Here is a 23,272-nt window from a genome sequence, read left to right on the forward strand (position 1 = left end):
GATTTGGCAGCCAACGGACTCTGTTTGCAGCATCCCAAAGGAGGCCAGGAACACCTGAGGGGAAGGCGGGGAGGGGCGTGTTGGTGAGAGCGGCACGCCATAAAGCCTACTTGTGGGCAAACCTCCTCGTCCTGCCCCCTCCAAGGCCTGAGGGACGCCGCTCCTGTTGCTGTTGCCGGGCTGCTCCTTGGGCAGCGAAGGACCTGCGTAGCTGCACGTTTTGCCCAGGGATTTGGCAGTCAACGGACTCTTTGCAGCTGCACACCTGTGTACCTGCGCATCATCGCAGGAGGGCTTGGGGGCAGGTCCTGAGTGGTTGTGTGCGCAGTAGAGGAATGACGTGTAGGGTTGTCTTCCTCTGCTGCAGCCTTGTTACATTGCTGTGTGGGGACTAGTGGGCCATGGATAATGGACAGCTGGGTGAGGGGATGGTGAATTGTTCTGTTTCGTATGGAGCTCCTATTAGAGTAGTGTGGGGCAGGGGGAGATATAGCAGTAGGAGAGTGGAATTGTATCGGAAGGAAAGGCGGGATCGATGCGTAATATCTATCCCTCCTTCCATCCTCTCTCCTAGCCAAAGAGATCTGTGGGTCAGTCCAACTGTACCACAAACCCTCTCTCTGCTCCTGTGCAATGCCAGGTCCGTAAAGAACAAGACCCACATCTTGTATGACTTGTTGGAGGGAAAGTGTTGTGACCTGGCAAGCATTACTGAGACCTGGCTCGGGCCTGAAAGTGAGGCGGTGTGGACTCAGGCCCTCCCAGCCGGGTACTCAGTTAAGGACCAGTGCAGGTTAGGTGGGCGGGGTGTGTGTGTTGCCTTGATCTATAAGAACACCCTTTCCTTGACCAGGAACCATCTGCGTCAGATGGATTACATCGAGTGTATTTACCTGACCCTGAAGGACAAGGACAGCTTGGGGATTTTGTTAGTCTACTGGCCACCCCGTGCGCTAACAGACTCCCTGGCCGAGCTGACACAGTTGGTCTTGGAACTGGTGCTGGAGTCCCCCAGGCTTCTTGTCCTGGGGGACCTCAACATCCCTTTCGAGGCCAATCACGGCCCAAATGGTGCGGCTTGGGAATTCATGGCTACCATGACGGCCATGTGCCTGTCTCAATTAGTCTCAGGGCCCACGCATTCGGCTGGTAATACACTTGATGTTCTCTTCTGTATGGATATGGAGATTCCGTGGGCAGAGGTTACTAACGTCTCTCCCATGTCATGGACGGACCATTTCCTGGTCGAGGCTAATATCAAGGCTTCTACTCAGATCCCTCCCGGGGGTGGCGAACCTATTTGGATGGTCCACCCTTGAAGGCTGATGGAACCCAAAAGGTTCCAAGAAGCCTTAGAGGGGTTTATGGTTGGAACTGACGGCGACTCTGTTGATGCCCTGACTACCATCTGGGACACTGATCTCACCAGGGCTATATACAGTATCGCTCCCAAGCGTCCTCTCAGACCTGCTACCAAAAAACGGCCATGGTACACGGAAGATCTTCGGGCCAGGAAGCAGGTTCTGCGACGGCTAGAGTGCAAATGGCGGAGACATCAGAACTTAGCCGACAAGACACTCCTGGACTTTCTTTTGGAGGACTACGGAGTGGCGATAATCGCAGCGAAGAACTTGATCTTTTCTGCGCGTATCACGTCCGCGGAGTCACGTCCGGCAGAGCTGTTCAGGGTAGTGAGGGAGCTTACTCAACTCCCCCCTCCCCTGAACCCTATTCTGGAACCATCTAAAGCGTGCTGCGACGAGTTTAACAACTTCTTCGCGGATAAAACCTCTCGGATAAGAGCTGATCTTGACTCCTTTATTAGTCCAGAATCTAGAGTAGAGGTATCCGGAGCTTCCGTGGACTTGGTTAAACTGGATCACTTTGAGTCTGTCTGTACCGAGGATGTGGACAAGATTCTTCGAAGCGTTAGGAAGACGACTTGCTTTCTCGATCTCTGCCCCTCATGGTTGACAGCTCAAGGGGGAACGGTTGTAACTGATATGTTACACCATATCATTAATACATCTTTCAGGGATGGGCAGTTTCCATCAACTTTGAAGATGGCCATTGTTAAACCTTTGTTGAAAAAGCCCTCCCTTGACCCCCTAATTCGGAACAATTACCAGCCTGTCTCACTGTTACCATTTTTAGGGAAGGTGATCGAGAGGGCAGTTGCCTTTCAGCTTCGAGAGATCTTGGATGAGACGGATTATCTGGACCCATTCCAAACCGGCTTCTGGGCGGGCTATGGAGTTGAGACTGCTATGGTCACCTTAGTTGATGATCTCCGTCTGGGCATGGACAGGGGGAGCGTGTCCCTGTTAGTGCTCTTGGACATCTCAGTGGCCTTCGATACCATCGACTATGGTATCCTTCTGGATCGCCTGAGGGAGTTGGGTATCGGGGGCTCTGCAGTGGTTCCATTCCTACCTCTCAGGCAGATTCCAGATGGTGGAGCTGGGGGACTGTCGCTCTGATAGGAGGGCCCTTACATCTAGGGTCCCTCAGGGAGCGATTTTGTCCCCTATGCTATTTAACATTTACATGAAGCCGCTGGGAGAGATCATCCGGAGACACGGGGCGCGGTGTTATCAGTACGCTGATGACACCCAAATAGTCTTCTCTGTGTCTCCGACTGATGCAGTAACTAGGGATGGCATCTCTCCTCTTAATGCTTGCTTGGAGTCGGTAATGGACTGGATGAGGGAAAACCGACTCAGCCTGAATCCAGAGAAAATGGAGGTACTGGCGATTGGCTCTCCTGGCCTGGGTAAGGAAATTGTCCCACCTGTCCTAAACGGGGTCACACTCCCTGTGAAGGACTCTGTTCACAGTTTGTGGGTGCTCCTGGACTCGTCGCTCCACCTTACTGCTCAGGTGGATGCGACAGTCAGGAGCACCTGCTATCAGCTTCGGCTGATACGCCAACTGCGACCCTTCCTGGGCCTGGGGGACCTTGAAACCGTGGTACACACTCTGGTAGCCTCTCGATTAGATTTCTGTAATGCGCTTTACATGGGGCAACCCTTGTACCAAACCTGGAAGCTTCAATTAGTGCAGAATATGGCTGCTAGACTGGTTACTGGATGTTCCAGGGCCAGCCATATAACACCAGTCCTAAAAGATCTTCATTGACTGCCTATTCGCTTCCGGGCCGAATACAAGGTGTTGGTTATTACCTATAAAGCCCTAAATGGCTTGGGCCCAGGGTACTTGGAGGACCGCCTCTCCCCATATAATCCGCCCTGCACTCTCAGATCGGGTGAGAAACATCTTTTAAGAGTTCCAGATGCTAGATATGTTACATTTTGGAGGGCCTTTTCTGTTGTAGCCCCACAGCTCTGGAACTCCCTCCCCAATGAGCTCCGTACTTCCACCTCCCTTGATGTCTTTAAGAAGAATCTGAAGACTTATTTATTCTGCCAGGTTTCCCCCCCATGAGCCTTGTTGTCATGCTCTTCCCCTTCACAATGTTTTGTTGTATTCCATTCTACATAGCCACTTGTATGGATGTTTGTTGCTTGTTATTGTTTTTATTATCATTCTTGTAATGTTGTTGGGGGTATGGGCTTGTGATGTTTTAACTATTTTTATTCTGCTGTACACCGCTGTGATCCTTGGAATAGCAGTATAGAAATAAATTTTTATAATAAATAAATAAATAAATAAATTCACTTTCTCTCAGTCACACAGTATATATACTCCACTCACTTCCGTGCCAGCATTCTCTGAAGATGCCAGTCACAGAGGCTGGTGAAATGTCAGTAATAAATTCTTCCAGAACATGACCACATAGCGCACCCCCCCCCCCAAAAAAACCTATGGATGCCAGCCATGAAAGCCTTCGACTTCACATCCCTACTCAGTTTGAATTTCCTCTTAATTTCTCAGATCTTGTGCAAAGGTTCTCTTGTTCTACTTTTTTCATTATCTTCTATTTCTTTGCACTATTACAATAGTTACTGATGCACAAGAATTGATGTATTCAGGATTCGTTTGTCACCTTTTACTTTTGCTTTTCATCTGTCTTTAACCATTTGAAGAATTAAGTATCATCCAGTAAGCCTTTTCTTTGTTTTTGGCTAGAAATAATATCTTTTTGCATTCCTCTTTGACAATGATTTCAGTTCAGAGTTTTTCTGGTTCCTTATCAATCAGGTAGCACACATCTTTTCTTTATATGTTCTTTAACTTATATAGGCATGTTCTTCAGGTTCAATTTTGGCACAGTGATTGATTCGGTGTATTTCTTTAGCATTACTCTATTTTTTGTCATCCTCAGTTTGTGGTCTGTGCCACAGTGTTCTCCTGGACTTGTTTTTGCAGAAGAATTGAGCTTTTCCATCTTCTGCTTCTGATTATGTAATCTGATTTCTTGAGTTGTATTTCCTTTTACTTTCCTCACAGATATACCACATTTTAGTGATTAGACATTTGACCCAATATCCAGTTTCCTTGAACTGTACATCTACATCCTGCATTCATTCCTTGTTATCACCAAATAAAGTCAGTCACTGTTAATCACTCCCAGTTTAGAAAGATAGGTTTAGTTTGCAACAAATGTGCCATAGCCAGTGTGGTAATTTTTCATTGTTGCATCTGAACTGGAAAATGTGCGTGCGTAAATCATAATCTGTAAATTAAAACTATGTGGAACTGTATACATGACTTTCTCTGAGATCTTAATGCAGCGTATCTGGCTTTTTGGTGTGTTCCTACATGTGTAAGAATCTTAAATATTGAACATCAATTAGAGACATTTGATAAGAAAGAATAAATCAGGCATTTTCAAAGAAATGTTCTTCATCACCAGACTTTTAGAAGTTAGTAATTTCTGACTTTCATACAAAACCCAAACAACCAAATGATATATTGATGAGAACATTTCAATTTTTGAAATAATATTGGTCTCAAGAATAAAATCTGTAAGGCATATTTCATCATCTCTTCCCCTCGTCGATGGCCCTTACACCTTTGGCTAGATTATTTAAACTGCACTCACTTATTTATCTGAAATTTGAATAGCACATAGATTTCATGATAAGGATAAATCATACTGAATTTATATAGATACAATTTATATAAGATACTAAACATTTATTTAGAATGATTTCTGCTGTACTAACAACAAGCTTTGAGCAGTGTTTTTGATTTTCAAAATTCTTGCTGAGGGGTATTTTGAAGAAAATTAATCTTACTGAAATTATGTATTTTCCAGCTGTGGCTCTTCTGGTAGAACTGTTGAGAAGAACAATATTAGTTTCAAGCCTGACCATGTGAAAGTTAAGCAAGAGCCTGGCGCCGAAGAAGAGGTGTGCAGTTTCTCAGGACCAGTAAAGCAAGAAAAAACAGAGGATGGCAGGAGGAGTGCCTGCATGGTAAAGATCTATTTGTATATTGCACCATTAGTGTGTGTTCACTATGCAGCAAGGAAAATGGTAGAGATTTATGTTTCTCTGAAGAAATAAAATGAATGTACAGTCTTGTCAATAGCCAGTTTTAGGTAGTTTCAAGCATGTTGAGGAGAATCCTTTAAAATTAACATTCTCTTCTCTTTGATGTTTGTTGCTTTGAAGCTGTTTTCAAATAGATGCATCCTCTTGTGCAAGCTGAAGTCTGTGGCATCTCGGCAATAAATATGAGCAGTTCTTTCCATTTAAGGATGGGTATTCTGTAGAATTAGAATTCCACAGAGCACACTTACAGTACTGGAAATACTTCACATCCCACCTCACTGGAGTGCTTTGTTTTCATTGAGTTCATCCATTACTTAGGATATGTTACTTGAAAAGGGATATCCATGTTGAATTCTGTTTAGACTTGGTTGACCTTAGAGCAAACTGACTGAAATCACTGGGACAAGTTACCGTATATACTCGTGTATAAGTCGACCTCATGTATAAGTCGAGAGAAGGTTTCAGGGTCAAAATCCTGGATTTTGATATGACCCGTGGATAAGTCAAGGGTAAAACTTAGGGGGCCATAAGGAAGGATGGAAAGGGGGAAATACCACTTTCGTTCCTCCGTCTCCTTCTCTGGACCGCTAAGAAGTAAGTGATGTAAATGGAGATTTGTTTCCACAGGAAGCAAAGGCTTGCAAAACAGACCAGGCAAATGCTTTTCAATGGGGAGTTTTGCCCCTAGGATGCAAAGGGACCAAGCAAGTGCTTTTAATGAGGAGTTATCTTCGTAGGATGCAAAGGGACCAAGCAAGTGCTTTTCAGTGGAGAGATTTCCCCATAAGATGCAGAGGCTTGCAAAGGGACCAGGCAAGTGCTTTCCAATGGGGAGTTACCTCATAGGATGCAAAGGGACCAGGCAAGTGCTTTTCAATGGGGAGTTTTTCCCCATAGGATGCAGAGGCTTGCAAAGGGACTAGGCAAGTGCTTTTCAATGGGGAGTTACCTCATAGGATGCAGAGGGACCAGGCAAGTGCTTTTCAATTGGGAGTTTTCCCCGTAGGATGCAAAGGGGACCAGGGAAGGGAAGCCTTGCAAAGGGGACCAGGGAAGGAAAGCCTTGTAAAGGAGACCAGGGAAGGAAAGCCTTGCAAAGGGGGCCAGGGAAGGGAAGCCTTGCAAATGGACCAGGGAAGGGAAGCCTTGCAAAGGGGACCAGAGAAGGGAAGCCTTGCAAATGGACCAGCCAAGTGCTTTTTAAAGGGGATTTTTTCTGATAAAATGGAAAAACTTGCAAATGGATTGGAAGGGGAGGAATTCAATGGAGATTGAGGTGTCAGGCTTGCTTGCTCTAGGACCTTTCTAATCACTATTGCTGCGTTGACCCTTCTATAAGTCTACCCAAGATTTTTGGGGCAATTTTCAGGCATAAATTTCTCAACTTATATTCGAGTATATACGGTAGTTGTCACTAACATAAGTCCCTCTGATTTCACTGGATATATTTGACTGAGTCTGTATCCCACTCAGTGTTTGTGCTTGAAAGATAGGCAGCTCATTTCCTAGCAATGAGTCCAGCTTTCCTATCTGGTCCACATTATGACCAAAGGATAGGGCCTAAATAACCTGAAGGCAACAGATCCTGTTTGATCTTGGAAGCTATGCTGGGTCAGCCCTGGATAGTAGTTGGATGGGAGCCCACCAATGAATACCAGGTTCTGTAAGAATAGAAAGGAACAGGAAAAACCATCTCTGAGTATCCCTTGCCTAAGAAAACCCTGTGAAATTAATAAGATCCCCATAAGATGACATGAGATGGGGGCGTGAGCATAGACACGCACACACAGCCAAAGCATTTTATCTCTTACTCATTCTCATATTCGTGGTTATTACTTCATATGATGTGCCTTTTATACCCATTGTGTATACTAAGGCCTGTTACAGACAGGCCAAAATAAAGCTGCTTCGAGTCACTTTGGAGGTATGGTATTTCAATGATGCATGCATCCTAAGAGGCCAAAAGCCACACCAAAGCCATGCGCCAGTTCTAAGGACTGGAGTGCAGCTTTGGTGTGGCTTTTGGACTCTTAGGACGCATGCATCATTGAAATACCATATCTCCAAAGTGACTCGAAGCAGCTTTATTTTGGCCTGTCTGTAACAGGCCTAAGAGACTTTGTTAGAGTTTTCATCTCAGACAGTTGAGATAAATAAATGGGTCTGCAAAGGCCCAGGTACTTTGCATACTGTTGCAGAAGCAAGTTAAGAATCTTATGATGCTTCATGTTCTTGTATTTAGTTTCCTTAATTTTTCCTCAGCAGAGTTTAAGGGAGCCAACAGAAAATAATTAAAACTTAAAAATACAAATGCAAATAAAGAATGTTAATGGATACTAGCTTGCTATGGGGGAAGTATAAAACTATCAGATTTTGACAGAACAAAACTGTATGTCTGCAGAGCCAAAGGTGGAAAGGCCTTGGTTATCTGTCTTTTCATGGACAATAACTGAGAAGCAAGGACCTGAAGGTAAGAAAGGTGAGGAGGAGGAGGCAGAGATTTCCCATCTGAAAACATTTTTCTGAACTTTCAATCTTGTACCTTTACTTTAGCTTAGCAGTCCTGAGAGCAGCTTGACACCACCACTGTCTACAAGCTTGCATTTGGAAAGTGAGTTGGAAGCACTTGGAAGCATAGAAAACCATGTAAAAACCGAACCAGCAGACTTAAGTGAAAGCTGCAAGCAATCTGGACATGGTCTTGTAAATGGAAAGTCTCCAGTGCGTAGTCTTATGCACCGATCAGCTAGGACTGGAGGAGAAGGCAACAACAAAGATGATGATCCTAATGAGGACTGGTGTGCTGTGTGTCAAAATGGGGGAGACTTGCTATGTTGTGAAAAGTGCCCAAAGGTTTTCCACCTAACTTGTCATGTACCTACTCTCCTCAGCTTTCCAAGGTGAGGAAATATAGCAGTGTTTTATACACTGTAACAGTAAGGTAATGATTTTATTCTATATGCCTGTTCACAATAAGGAGGAGTAATGGTAGCACCCAACTACTATCAGACCATTTAAACTATATTGTCAGTATAGTTGGTATTCCTGACAGGCAAAAACTATGTCATTTTGTAGGAAACAATGACTTTAGTGCAGTGGTCCCCAAATGTTTTGAACTACCATGCCTTTCCTCTTCAGTAATAACCCTAGTCCCCTCCAGAAAAACACCAATCCCAGGACTGGGAGGAATGGGGCCTGCCCCCTCACTGCCCCTGCCATCCCCACTTTGTTCAGCAGTCAGCTGGTCAGCAGTTCTTACCTTGGCTGCTCCAAAGTTATTTCTGCTTCCATCTCTTATGTGAATACAGTAGCAACAGCAACCTAGGCCTGCTCCTCCCTTTTGCCCATGCCTGCCTTACAGTAGAAGGAAGGCTGGCCGGCCAGCTGATCAGTTGCTGCACCAGGATGACAGAATGCAAAGGGAGCAGTGACCAAACAGCCAGTCAAGCAGCAACTGAGAACCCCACCACACACACACACCAGCCTTTGCAGTAAGGCTGGCATGGACAAGAGACTTCTTGTTCGCTGCTCAGCCAGCTGCTTGGTTGTTGCTCCCAAGATGACACGGTACAAAGGCACCAGGGACTGAGCAGATTGTTGAGTAGCAACTGAGAAGCCTCTTGCTGCACAGGCCTTTGCCACAAGGCCAGTATGGGCAAGAAGCTTCTCAGTTGTGTCCCGTTCAGCCAGCTGCCTTGTTGCTACTCCTAAGGTGCAAGGATGCAAAGGGAGCAGTGACTGAGCAGCTCATCAAGCAGTGGCCAAGAAGCTTCTCATCTGCGCTGGCTTTTGCCACAAGGCTGGCATGGATGAGAGTCTTCTTGAGCACTGCTTAACCAGCTGTTCAGCTACTGCTCCCAAGGAGACTAGGTGCAAAGGGAGAACCTTCTCGCTGGTGAGGAAGGACTCACCTCAATCCTTCCTGCTCTCAACTGGAGACTGGCATAGATGGGGGAAGGGGGAATTGTACCTAAAGGAGTCACTCAGAGTTAAAAGACACTTTCCAAAAATTGACTCTGAATACTTATCTCCCTCCTTCCCCAGAGATGTACCTTCCCCACACATATTCAAGTCACAGCCCCCCCCCCCCCCCCCCTTCCCCCCCCCCCCCCTCACATCCCCCCGCCCCCCCCCCCCCCCCCCGGTTGTTTCCTCTGCCATCCCTTCTCTTGGCCTATCTGACAAAAGAAAGCAGGATCAGGCACACAGTTCCAACCGCCCAGTCATATCCCGACAAAGCTTAACCAGAGCTCCTGATTTGAAAGCTCCCTTTTGCCACTGCTTCTACCCCAGCACCACATGGTCTAAGTCCTGGCTTCAGTCAGTCAGTTTGTCCCACAATGGCGCCGCTTTCATCCACAGAAGCGTTGCCCTGTGCCCAAGCCTTGCAAGAGTGTCCCAACAGCCACTGCCACTGTTAGCAAAAGATCTCGCTATGGGAGTGAGCTTGTGCAAGTAGGTGGGGAACACCACCACATGAAGCGATCAGCGAGGCTGTGCATTGGTTTTAAGGGACCCTGAAAAGAGAAGTTTCATGCAATCCTATATCCCCATCAGGGTCCTAAAGGCTGCTGGTTCACTTTGTCTTTTTTGCACAAGACTACTTTGATTTAAAGGGATGCAGTGGCTTAGTGGTTAAGAAGCCAATACTGATGATTGCAATGTTGGAAGGTTGGCAGTTTAAGGCCCAGGCCACGTGATGGAGTGAGGTCCCGTCACTAGTCCCAGCTTGTGCCAATCTAGCAATTTGAAAGAATGCAAATACAAGTAGATTAATAGGTACCACTTTGGTAGTAAGATAAGTGTTTAGTGCAGTCATGCTGGCCACATGACTACAAAGTCGTCTTTGACAACACTAGCTCTTTGGCTTAGTAACAGAGATGAGCACCTTATAGTTGGTAACGACTAGACATTTATGTCAACTGAAAACTTTACCTTTACTTTGATTGAAAGCCTCCCTGCTGCCCCCCTTTCCCCTCATTGCCCCCCTTAATCTTTCCACTGCCACTTGGGAGGCAGGACCACCCACTTTAGGAATCGCTGCTCCTAGTGCAAGTTAAACAGTATACAGGAAAAATAGTTAGTGTCCTTGTTCTTTCTGGTGTACCTGTAGCAGATGTTGTATTCATGATCACAAGATAGGTTAGATCTGCAGTGGGTAAGATGAAATTGTAGGGTGCGGCCAACACAACTCTGTGGTGTATGAACTGAAGACAGTGGTAAAGTTCACAGTGAAACAACTTTTTGTATATCTGTTCTAGTCACTTTAAAAAAATATTTAATGAGTACATTAATATTCTGTATGTGTCTAGGACAAATTATGGTTGTTGTTGGGGTTTTTTTTTTTTGGCAAACTAGGGTAGGATGTTATGGGAATCATGTCATGAAACATGGGGAAAGACTGCAAGTGCAGAAAATAACCGCTCTTGAATCAACATCATTGATTGACCAGCCCTTGCTGAACAGATTGAGAATCTATTTACTCTCCATCTGTTGTCAAATGGAATGAAACTGGTCCATGTCATAAATATTGCACAGCTATCTGTCCTTGAGCCCACCTTTGTGGCTTCAAGGTCATAATTCTCTATTCCTTAATTATTTATGTGAAGAGGGAATATAAATTAATCCTGAAAAAGTGCATCCAGGAAAACTGAAATACATACTGATTTTACATACAAATGGTTTAATTTCTGTTGCAAAACTTCAGTTTTCATTTTGTACAGTATTAGGCCTAAATTTTATTGCTAGCCAGCTAGGGTAAACTCAATGAATCAGTTGGTGGATGGTAAGTTAACACTAATTCTCCATTGTTTCAGTGGACCTGTTTTAGTTCAGACTAGCAATAGACTTTAAAGGCCCTAGGATAACATGTACAGTACCTAAATGTGTAGCCTAATTCTTTTTTTTTTCCCCATAGTGGGGAATGGATATGTACATTTTGCCGAGATCTTAGCAAACCTGAAGTAGAATATGATTGTGACAACTTGCAGCATAGTAAGAAGGGGAAAACTGCACAAGGTTTGAGTCCTGTGGACCAAAGGGTAGGTGCCCAATAATGTATGTTTGTAATTTTGTTTTTCTGAAATCCTGTTTAACAAAACAATTTGCATTTCTTCTGTTGTAGCTTGTTGACTTAGTTTAAATGTCTTTTTTACAGATAATTACAGTGCGCCCTTCCCTTACGCGGGGATATGTTCTCCCCCAACCCCCCACATAAGGGAAAAACATGTAAAGTCAAGCCCCATTAGAAGTAATTGGGTTTGTGCCTGCGGCACGCGCCCCATTGCCTCTTCCTGGCATGCCAAGGCTTCTTCTGGTGCAGGCTTCCAGCATATGCGGGCACACTGTATGCTCAATATTTCACTTCGTGCTAGATGAGTGATCATATGTAGTTACTAGTTATTTTGCCCCATATAATTAAATTGTATTCAGGAGAGTTTCAGAGCCACAAACTTGTGAATAAATCAGTTGCCCATTTGATATTTAGAGGCCTGTTGCATAAAATAAGACTTGTTTCTCTTCTGCATCAGAATATGGGCAGCAGGCTTCATGGAACACTCGGTGCTATTTTTGTGGCCCTCAGGGGTCTCCATGCCATGTCCCCAAAATGGGATGGTGGTGATCCCCCCCCCCCCCCCGGTGCTATATAGTCAGTAGTGAGCTCTGCAGGTAGTGACCATTTTGCTGTCACCAATTTTAAACCTTTGTTTTAAGCCAAACCCGTTTTAAAAAAAAGTTTAGATTCAGGTTAAATATAAAACCATTGTTTGTTTTGTTTTCAAACCAGAAGATGATAGAAGAATGTCAAATCACGTTCTGCTTTGAAAAAATCCTAGCCCAGATCTGAAAAAGATTAGGGGTGCTAAAAATGCCTGAAGATATAGTGAAATGGGCCATAGCACTCCTGAGGCTTTAGAGGATGCTATTGGCCGTTTGGGACAGAAATATTCTTAAATTACTGTTAATAGGCTTAAAAATAGAAAGCATTGGGGATGAATGAAGGAACCCAGGCTAGCCAAAGTACCAGATCCTGTGTCCTGTTGGGCTCATGTCGGTAGTGCAAAAAGTTTTGGTGATTTTGTGGGGGGTGTAGTCATCCTTTGGTTCCCTCCCTCATGTTTTCTTTCTTTTTATTGCCATTGTGCCAAGTGGGAGGGATACAAACTATGTTGGTTCCAGGGCTAGTGTAATTTTCTGGGTGGGTGTGGGGTGGGGGAATGGGCAGTCTCAGGACCCTGCACTGTCAAGTCCTCCCCTGATTTGCTCCAGCATGTTCCATTTTTGCTCTCTATAGTTAGGGAAGCATCTACCACACAGAGGAAGCTTCTGTGGGGCAGATCTTTTTGCCTGCTGACCTCTCTTCTGTAGCTTACAGGTTGCCACTAGCTTTGCATGCCAGTGGTGGTTTTAGGGGTTTCTGTTTATTTGCACCCTACTTTTATGTTGTGTAATAAACTGCTGCTGAAATTCCACACAGCCTAAAGCTCTTTTTTGCATGGCATGTGGCTGTTAAAATCCAAAAACTCTTTGAGCACAATATAGTTGTTACCCTGATGTTTGAATCTTACGTGCTGCAGTTGTCCCAAGTAGCCTTGCTGACAGTGATGGGACTGCTGCAGATTTTCAGACTCTTGTACCTTAAGAATCATATTATTTTCCTGAAACTTACAGTGTAAGTATAAAACTAGTGAACTAAAACACAGTCTCTTAGAAGGAATTAAAATGCATTGATTTTGTTTTTCCTTTGCAAGAAATGTGAGCGTCTGCTGCTTTCCCTATACTGCCATGAGCTGAGCATGAATTCCAAGGAGCCCGTCCCAGTGTGCTGTGAGTGTTACTTGATACACCACACTTATAATGACAAAATGCATTTTATCTCTGCAAAGGCCTGAATTTGGAAGAAGCATTTTAAACAGTAGCGTGTTGTTGAAAATACACTTAAAATTAAAATCAAATTTAACATCATTTTCTGCTGTGTTTGCATAGTTGATCTGTTAGATAAACCCTTTGGATAAATAAGTTCTGGAGAATTTAAAATGGCACTTTAAAAAAAATAGTATACTGTTTTATTTGATGAACTTCAGAAAAAGGATGAATAACTCTGAGTAGAGCTGAAGGAGCAACCCACAACCATCAGGTTATCCCTTTATCAGCTGATTGAAACAGGAGTCTGGGGCCTGTTACAGAAAGCCAAAATAACGCTGCTTCGAGTCACAGTGGAGGTGTGTGGTGTTTCAATTGATGCATGCATCCTAAGGTCCAGAAAGCCACACCAAAGCCACACTCCAGTCCTTAGGGCTGGACCGTGGCTTTGGTGCGACTTCTGGGATCTTAGGACACATGCATCATTGACACCATCATACCTCCACTGTGACTCGAGCAGCTTTATTTTGGCTATCTGTAACAGCCTAAAAAGATCTTTCCCTATCGATAGATCACTTGTGATTATAATAACACATTTGTTTAATTTTATTTGTAACCTCACTGCATCTTTTCAACAGATACCAAACTATTATACATAATAAAGAAACCAATGGATTTATCAAGTAAAGAAAAAAACTACAGAAGAAGCATTCCCACACTACCAGACACCTGAAGATTTTGTGCAGATGTCGACTGATCTTCAAAAACTGTGAAAGGTTTAATGAAGTATGTTAACTTCCAACCTGAAGAATTCCTTTTGTTAATATGAGATTCTCTTTCTGCCACACAAGACTTCAGTTACAATTACTTCTAAGTTTTGTGCATGGGGTAGATGGATGTTTATCACTATTATGGCCGAGTCCCAGTGTGCAGTTCGTATGTGTGTATGTGTGGTTCAAACATTCACCCATTGTGTGCCGAATATTTAATGTGAGCACATACAGGCCTGATCTTTAATCTTCTTTTATATTGGGCAACATCATTAAGTATCGCGTACTGACATTAACATTTATGTGCATAAACCTTGTTTGTTCTTGGAGGTTCATGTGTTATACGGGATTTGCTTCCCTGTCCCACCAGTGTACTTTCTACTTTCCCACATGGACAGTTGAGATTACAAACTAACCATTATACATTTTTGCTTTCTGTCCAAAACATTCATTCTTGTATTTTATGTTACAGAAATTGGAATGGCTCAGTATATAGCTGCTTGAGGAATACTGTATCACTGTGTATTATCTAAGTGTATGGCAGGTTATGGATCAAAACCTGCTTTGGTGGTTTCTGCAGTGAACTTCCCCTTGTTAGTACTATTGCCTGATAAATTTCTATTAATGTTAAAACTAGCTGACAGTCTCCTGTGGGAATGAATGCAGTGATAACATAAAAAGCGCATAAAAAGAAAAAACCACCAGAAGACTTATTTGCAATCAGACATAAGCTTTGCAATTGATTACCATGTGTTTTATTTAAAATGAATGCCTTTCCATTAATTTAACCCCAGCTCTTTAAGAGTAGTAGTTAGAAGAAAACATCAATACATTGGGCCCTCATATCCACTGTTGTTTCCAGGACCCTCATGGATACCAACATCTATGGATGCTCAGGTCTCTTATTTCAATGGCATATTAAATGGTGTCTGTTATATAAAATGGCAAAATCAAGGTTTGCTTTTTGGAATTATGGTGGGGGGGGGGAGGGAAGATGGAGATATTTCAAGCCCTAGATGGTTGAATCTGTGGATTATAGAGTCTGGCTATAAATTTTTAAAAGGTATCTAGACAAATTGGGGGTGGGGTTAGGGTGTGACAATCTGCTATGGTAAGTAGGTTGAGTATTCATAGTCACAAATTCAGGTTCTGAAGACATAGTTGAAGTGCATTATTGCCTTTTTGCCGATCCTGATAATATCTGATCAGCCTTATTTGAAACAAGTATAATCTCTTTAGCTAGTCCAAGAGGGTTTCAGTCATATAAAAAGACACCTTTATGATTGTGAATTTCAGGCATGTACTCTACCACAGCCTATGTAGATGGTTAGTATAGGTATAAATCCTCCTTTCAAAAACTGAAGCATATTATTACATATGCTTCCTATAAAAATGTCATCATGTTTCATGTGAAGCCTATTGTCTAACAATAATGGATCAAAATGATCAGGGCAGTACTCGGTATGTAGATGGGAACTTTCCTGACCACAGGTCTTTTGAATATAAGGTTGGATACATATGGTCTTACTTAAGGTAGACCTATTGAAAACTGTAAAGACCTAAATTATACTACTACACTTCTAAATGTGACTATTTAACCCACTTCTATTGTTTCAAGGGTTAAGCCCATATTTTGAGAAACTGTATATTTACAGCATAGTCCTATGCATGTCTACTGAAAAGTAAGTCCTGTTGATTCAGCAGAGCTTCTTCAAAGATAAATGTATATAGTGAGGTAGGCAAAGTATGGCCCTGTGGTCTTTTATTTGTTTGTTTGTCACTCTTGTCCCCTTTGGACTTGCTAGAGAACCACGTTCTGCCCTCCCCCAAGGGAGTGGGAATCCACTTCATCTACTGGAAGCTTTAGAAGTAGCAGTTCACCTTTTAAATAGGGTCCAGGACCCCAAATTTAATACCAATTTTCCAAAACCAAATAGTGGACCTGGAGCTACTTCTAGGATTTTATTTGCCATTTTTGGTGGCTCTGTGGCCCTGAGGAGTCCAGGGGCAGAAAACTGCCTCCCCGGACCCTTTACATTTGGTCACACTAGTGTATAGAGATGTATCCTTAGATGGCTTTGGTAGGACATTTTGCACTGTTGCTGGGAAAGGGAATGGGACAGATCTTCATGCTGATCTTCAGTTTGTTTTCTCTTGCTTTTGATGAGCACTAAACTAGAACTTGTTTCCTCTTCAGAAATGTTTGAAACAGTTACATGGTACTGTATGCATATTAAATTTTCTCTTCCTATTTTACAAGAACAGCAAAAGTTTTTAGATGCTTAAAGGTATACTTGATAGAATTTATGAAAACAGTTTGGGACTCATCCTTTTTAAACTACGCTTTAATGGGTGAGGTGAGATTGAAGAGTTATGTTTCTCAGAACATGCTGATTTTAAGGAATAGGTAACACACTTAAGACTGCATAGATGGAGCTATAGGTAGGATAAGAAACAAAGCCAATGAAGAATGCCTGCCTTTCTTCTTGTAGAAGTACATATGGTTACGGCATGATGTTCTTTTTAAATCAGCAGTTCACCTGAGGCTATCGTAGTGGAAAAGACCTAACTGGAAAGCAGTGGGTCAGTTAGACTTTTCTTTATATGAAATCAAGCAGAGGAGCCCTGGTGGAAAGAATGACTGCCCAAGCATTTATGACACAATTCCTAAATTTACTGTGTATCTAACAGTATTGGGCTCTTGTACATGCTATCAATTTCTGCAGCAATAGCATAACTTAAATTTCATATATTGCAAATCCAGTAACAGGGCCTTATGAAGAGTCACCTCTGCATCAGTGAATTTTACAAATAAATTTGATATGGCTGACTTTAGTCATCCCATCCTGTGCGGTCTCATGACTTTAGAAGGGATTATAATTTCCTTTTTTTTGACTCTGGTATCCTTTTTAGATGATGAAAGTTGTTCAAGTTTATGCAGAAACACAAGAGATTAATTTGAAGGTAAGCGTTTCAGACCATGCACACTTGCTGAAAGGATGTGCATTACCAATGAGTGAATGTTATTATCTTTTTACTTTGCAGGCTGATTCAGAAGTAGCACAGGCAGGGAAGGCAGTTGCATTATACTTTGAAGACAAACTTACAGAGATCTACCCAGACAGGACCTTCCAGCCTTTACCTGAATTTGAGCAAGAAGAGGACGATGCTGAAGTAACAGATGACTCAGATGAAGATTTTATACAGCCACGTAGAAAACGTCTAAAATCGGATGAGAGACCAGTGCATATAAAGTAACCTGATTCAAATGGACCTAAACTATTGTAAAAAGAAACATATTTAAGTGTTCCTGGAATATTATCATGCCTTCAGTGGCCATCATATTGAAGCTGATAGTGTTCAGACAGTATTAGATTACAAAAAGCATTTGTACAGAAACATTCTTGTCAAAAGGGGGAAAAGCTTTCAACTTCTGTTCTTGATTTTGTGTTTTGGTTTTTTAGTGTTTTGTTTTTCATTTTTCACGCCCTAATTTCTCATATACAGAGGTGTGGGGTGAACGTTGATAAAGAAGCAAGTTTTTATAAAATGACATTTGTACAAATATTGAACTCTTATCACTACTTAGTAAGCATTTCTGCAAGAGTGGACCAAGGCAGTGATGTTTCACTTTAATACTGGGCTGCAGTTTGCTCTGCAAGAAACCTTCCTCAAGATCCTCTTCATGCAACACTAAGTATGAATGGGATTGTTTTTATCCAGTGTCTCATCTAAGTGGTATTGCAAGTATCATATTCTGTGTTTGGTCAAGTAGCTAGGTTTTGATTTCTTTTACTGACCTTGTATAGAAGTATCGTGACTTGCTCATTAAATAATTTTGAATTGGAGAATGCAGGAGTGCGAGTTCTTCATATGTTCCTCATTAAATCTGGTTGCAATCAATGCTTTTCAGTAGGATTCATGGCATCGAGTGGAAGTCCTGTGCACAGCACACTTAAGTGAGTATCCTCTTGAAATTTGTTAATCCCATTTTCTCCCCTTATGAGGCAGGATGTTGGCTGGAAAACTGGTTATATAGAATTTAGGAGTTTCAGAATTAGACTGTGAAGTTAAAATTTGGTGACTGACCATCCAGTCTTCCCTAATAATAGTTTCTGATATACCACTATCAGCAAACAGTAACTTTGTCTACCAAATGTGTAAAATTTTCTGTATTCACTCTGTCTTATTTGTAAATAATGGTACTGTAAATCCTTCAGACAGCAACATTTGCTGGGCTGTTTTTAAGATAATATGTATTCTTACTAATGTTCCTAATCACAAACAGATTTGTAATATGCTGTGTTTCTAAAACTGTTCTTAGTTTGAAGTTCTATATTGTTTTGTTAGAGCTACTCAGAGTTTTCTTCAGAAGCAGCTTAAATGTCTAAGAGAGTAAAAAAGCCTATGGAAACTGAGTTACGTGTCCATCTTTAAAAACAGAAATTTGCATGGACCAATATTGCCAGACAAGTGACTTCTGGGTAGATAATGAGAACAGGCAAACCTCATTGTGATAATCTGCATGTAAGCAAGTTCTTCAGTTCTGCTTTGATGGCATCATTGAGAACATAATTTGAACAAATAATATCCCTTATATCCAGGTGCACCTTTTTTCAAGCCTTTTCCTAGAATATTTTTATTATTGTTATATATCAAAACATGCAAACTACACACTAAAGTGACCGAAATAAATTTTTGCTGTGACAGGAACTAATTTGTCATGGTCAATAGTTTAGTATAAAAACATATAATGAGATTAATGGCTTCTGTTGCATAGTGTATTGTTTCAGTAATGTTCTAGAGAGTTCATTTTATGCAGACAGACAAAATAGCTGGTTCTATGATATGAAAGTGATTCAGTTTTTGAGATCATCTATTGCATTTAAAATTGAAGGATCCAGCAGATATTTGGCTATTCCTAATGAATGTTCTCAAAAGGTTTTCCCTCAAGTAAATGAAGTACATTTAAATTGTTTGTAGCTAAATATAATCAATAGTTGCCCAAATAGTCAGGTGTTAACTTTTTCTCATGGAATATCAAGACAGCAGCAGTGAAAGAAAATCTCAGGTTAATGTCTAGCCTTTTCATGCATAGAAGGAAGTACTGAAATGAGGTATATAATTTTTTTCATACACACACAAACATGGGATCGAATTTTCTCACTCAAACACACACTTTCTCTCTCTTTCTCTCTCTCAAAAGTTGAGATTGTCGACCTGGTGAGTGCTGATACTGAGTGTAGTCCTATTTGATTATTACCTTCTGTGTAGTTGAGAGAATGGCATGCCTGAACTGAAAACTTACTATTTATCTTAATGTGTTGACTTGTTAGCACGTGGATTTATAACTGACATTTTGGAAAAAACACTGATTGTTTGTTTGTTTTTAAAGTGCAAGACAAAATGCTTAGCAAATGTTGGGTGATAGTTTAATGTGATAGTGCACATATTTTCTATTTTCAGTTTGCAATGGGATATCCGCCATGAGTCTTGAAATTTATTGTTTCCTTAACACTCAGAAAGTCTTTTTCCTGTGCTATGAAGAACATTTTACAAAGTTGTTACCTGAAAGCTGCAATCTTGTCAACATACTTTTATACATTTTCATATCAGATCTTAGCTAAACCCATGTTTCCATGCTGCCCATTAGGTCTGCTTTTCTGAGCCATTTAACCAAACCATATACCAGTTGCAGCCTTGTAGAGAGAGAGAATTGTAGTGCACTCAACATGGAATTAGGCCTTTTGATTTTTTTAAAACAAGAATAAGAGCCTGATTATCTATAATCTCGTATATAGCAGATATTTCTACAAATTGCCAGTTTCTGTTCTTGATTGGAATGAGAGACATACATACTTTGTTGTCTTTTTCTAGGTTAGATAAATTTTCTCTATGACAACAAGATTTATTCACCCAAAGTAACTTCTCTGCCACCTGTGCATTTTTATGAGCACCTCCATTTGGCAGTTTACATATGTCAATGCAATAACTGAGCTATACTGGGATTGAGAACATACTTTATATTAGAGTTCAGGTTTGTAGTGGATAGTGGAGCTTTTCTTGCATGCGATACGGATTTACCTGTGCTGCATACATTACAGTGTAACTTAGGTGTAATGTCCCAAGATTCTCTGTCACTTAATTTAACTCTTAAGCTCTGATTTTAATTGATCTTGTAAAAAAAATATTTCAACTGTTCCTTGGTTGTATATGTTCTGAAAGTTTAAGTTAATCCAAAGAAAAAAGGCAATTTGCTTTGAAACAGGAAGGACGACAAGTGTACAGCGTGCTGACTGTGGACTTTTCAATTACCTCAGCAGGTCCCCTGCCATGTAATTACTAGTGATTAGTGTTAGTTTAACCAGCTAAGTATGTTCAGGTCTTACTTAACTGTGCCCTGGAATTAAGTGTCCTATCATATACTATTAAGGCTTAATTACTATCCAAAAAGGGTGTTTCCCCCTAGCTTTTAAAAGTAGAAATGCTGTTAAATGTAGATAGCCTTTTTCATGTACAAAAGTTTCCCATTAATACTGTTTGATGTGGCATTGACTGTCAGTTTACTCACCACTGGATAGATAAGTGGAATGTTTTATAAACATTCCTGCAAGCCACTACAGCCAACAAAGATGTTTTAGCAACTCGCCCCAATTTGCCATTTTGTAGTATAACTTAGTTTTATTAGCCAGTCCTATTTAAGTATAAGTAACAAGAACAGTGTGTTGAATTTGAGTGTGTAATGTACTGGATGTAGGCTTCTTTTTTCCTTTTTCCTCCTCTCTCTAGGAAAAAGCAATAAAACTGCTTTGTCTGTTGCCTGTTTAGCATGGCAGGAATCCTTTTCCTTTGAATAGTGATTTCATAGGAAGGTTTTTGTATGTGTATCATCAATTCTAAGCTTTTAAAGAAAAATAATAAAAGTGTGCAGTTATAGTGTGGCATTTTATTTTAAAAATTGGGGAAAGTTAACATATTTTTTTAAAAAGTAGGTGTTTCAGTAAATAATGGAGGTACTTTTTTAAAAACTTTGTATGCCACAATTTACATGGACATATTTCAGACTAATGCATAAGATTTGTGATGTCAACTAATGACCACCGTTTTTCCTTTTTAAATTTGAACATGCAGTAACTCCATCCATTGTAGCTATTTTGTGTTTTTTGCCTGCTGCTTCTTCTCCTTTTAAAAGATATCTGAATTAAAATAGTTTTGAAAATTTCTTAATTTAGTAGCTGCTTTACAGTAACAAAATTCAGTGTTCTTTTTAATCAAATCCATTTTAAAGTTGAGGAGTTGTTGCTTTCTTCTGAAATTATTTGTAACTCCGTACAAAGAAATGCAAATAATTTTATAGAACTGTCACCTGTTTCAGCATTCCCCTTAGTGTAAACTTAAATTTCAAAATGGAAGGTGGTGCATGTTAAAGGCCCACAGATGTGGGCATTTCTTCAGTTCAAAATGCCATTAAACACACACACACACACACACATATATATAACAGGTCTATAGAGATTTGTGCAATCAAATACCTGTTCTAATTTTATATGTATACATATAGAAATCAAAGGGTTAAGTTCCCAACATTCATTCTTTCTGCTAATTAAAACTGGTACTTTTTGCACATAGTTAACTTTACTGATTCTTCAAAAAAGTGCTGTTTCTGTGGTATTGTATTCTCTGAATTATATTTAATTTTTTTAACAAGTTAACGTTTCTAATTGTTTAGTTCCTGTGTTTTTGGCTGGTGTGTAATAAAGGCATTTTTTCCCTTTGCGTTATTATTTAATATATTTAGCAGCCTGTAAATATTTCTTGTTAAATGCTCTGGAATGTGGTGTAGCAGTTGTACTAGAACAATTTTAAATAGCATTGTTTTGCAGACCACTTTGTTTTGGTTATTTCTATTAAATTAGAAAAGGAAGAGTCTTTCAAATTGAGTATTCTTTTGTAAACCCAAAGTCTTCTTGAAAAGATGGGAGAGTCACATAATGGTTATTAGTATGGGAAAGTTTTTTAAAAATAGGGGGAGGGGAGAATTTCTTAAAACCTTTTTGAATAAGGCAATTTATGGCTAGTCCCAACTCAAGTGCAGTGTTAAGTCCTGACTTAACATGGAGTAGTCATTTCCATCGGTCCACTCTCATTGGGACTAGCAATTGGATTTAGGCAAGATTTTCAAATGCAGTCATATTCAGTACACTTATGAGATTTTTCAAGATCTTGATACAGATGAATGTAATTTGTAAAACGAAAAATCCTGAAAGGGCTGCTGAAGAGGAAAAATCTTCAGAACAGACAGAATATTGTATCTGCACTTTAAAAAAAAAGTTTATTTTCTAATGTAATGCCCTTCTATCCTGAAAGCAGTGTTGTATTCCTTAGCATAAATGTTGTCTACCTGCACATCACTCACCTATTTGCACCTGAACAAAATGAGTCTGATGTGGAAGACATTATGTGAAAACACAGATGGAAGAGTTGATTGGTGACTTCCAAGTTTCTTGAGGCTGCCAGGGAAAACTTCAGGATAGGATGTTAAATATATGGTCTCCCAGATATTGGACTGTATCACCAGTTGTCCCTCAACCATTGGCTGCTGCTGGCTGGAAATAATGAAAGTTATACCCCATTAGTATCAGGAGAGTCGTATGCTCCCTATCCTTGTCTTAGACATTATAAAAATAGAAACCTATTAGAGAAACTAGTGTTGGAGGATTGTCTAATGATGAAATGTGAGGATCTCCATTTGCAAAGCAGCCTGGTTACAGCCCTTAATGGCTCTTGCCTTAAATCTTCTACGTAGGTATTTTTTGCATAGACCCACATCCATCAGCTGTTAATGGACCACAACTTTGGCTATTTGATCCAGTTCCGTATTTTCTGTTATGCATAGAAGGTTATGCAAATTCCACTCTCATGACTGACTGCCATGCTGAATTGCTTGTCACTGATGAAGGCTCTGGGCCAAATGGGTAGTGCTGTGAGTCACTCAAGCAGCAAGTGCAATGCATTCTTCTTTTTGCAAATGAAGGGCAAAGCATAGGCCTGCCAGCCCATCTGCTCCTACTGCTGCCAGCCCATCTGCTCCCTCTCCTGCTGTAGTGTTCAGCTTGGCTACCTTTGTGGCTAGGCTTGTGAGCTGTTCTGTTGTCTCATCTTCGTCTCTTGGGAAAGACT

At 41.1% G+C, this 23,272-nt stretch overlaps 1 protein-coding gene across 1 annotated transcript in view; it reads left to right on the forward strand.

Moving 5' to 3' along the window:
- The window catches only part of TRIM33 (tripartite motif containing 33), a 99,459-nt gene extending 77,438 nt beyond the window's left edge, over positions 1 to 22,021 (forward strand). Inside the window, 8 exon segments of the mRNA XM_042462557.1 lie at positions 5,222 to 5,381; positions 8,013 to 8,359; positions 11,377 to 11,500; positions 13,211 to 13,286; positions 13,961 to 14,005; positions 14,008 to 14,108; positions 17,006 to 17,056; positions 17,138 to 22,021. Of these exon segments, the coding sequence (XP_042318491.1) occupies positions 5,222 to 5,381; positions 8,013 to 8,359; positions 11,377 to 11,500; positions 13,211 to 13,286; positions 13,961 to 14,005; positions 14,008 to 14,108; positions 17,006 to 17,056; positions 17,138 to 17,350 (1,117 nt within the window). The 3' untranslated portion in view covers positions 17,351 to 22,021.
- The last annotated feature ends 1,251 nt before the right edge of the window (positions 22,022 to 23,272 follow it).

The sequence above is a fragment of the Sceloporus undulatus genome, chromosome 4 (genome assembly GCF_019175285.1).
Source record: "Sceloporus undulatus isolate JIND9_A2432 ecotype Alabama chromosome 4, SceUnd_v1.1, whole genome shotgun sequence".
NCBI lineage: Eukaryota > Metazoa > Chordata > Lepidosauria > Squamata > Phrynosomatidae > Sceloporus > Sceloporus undulatus.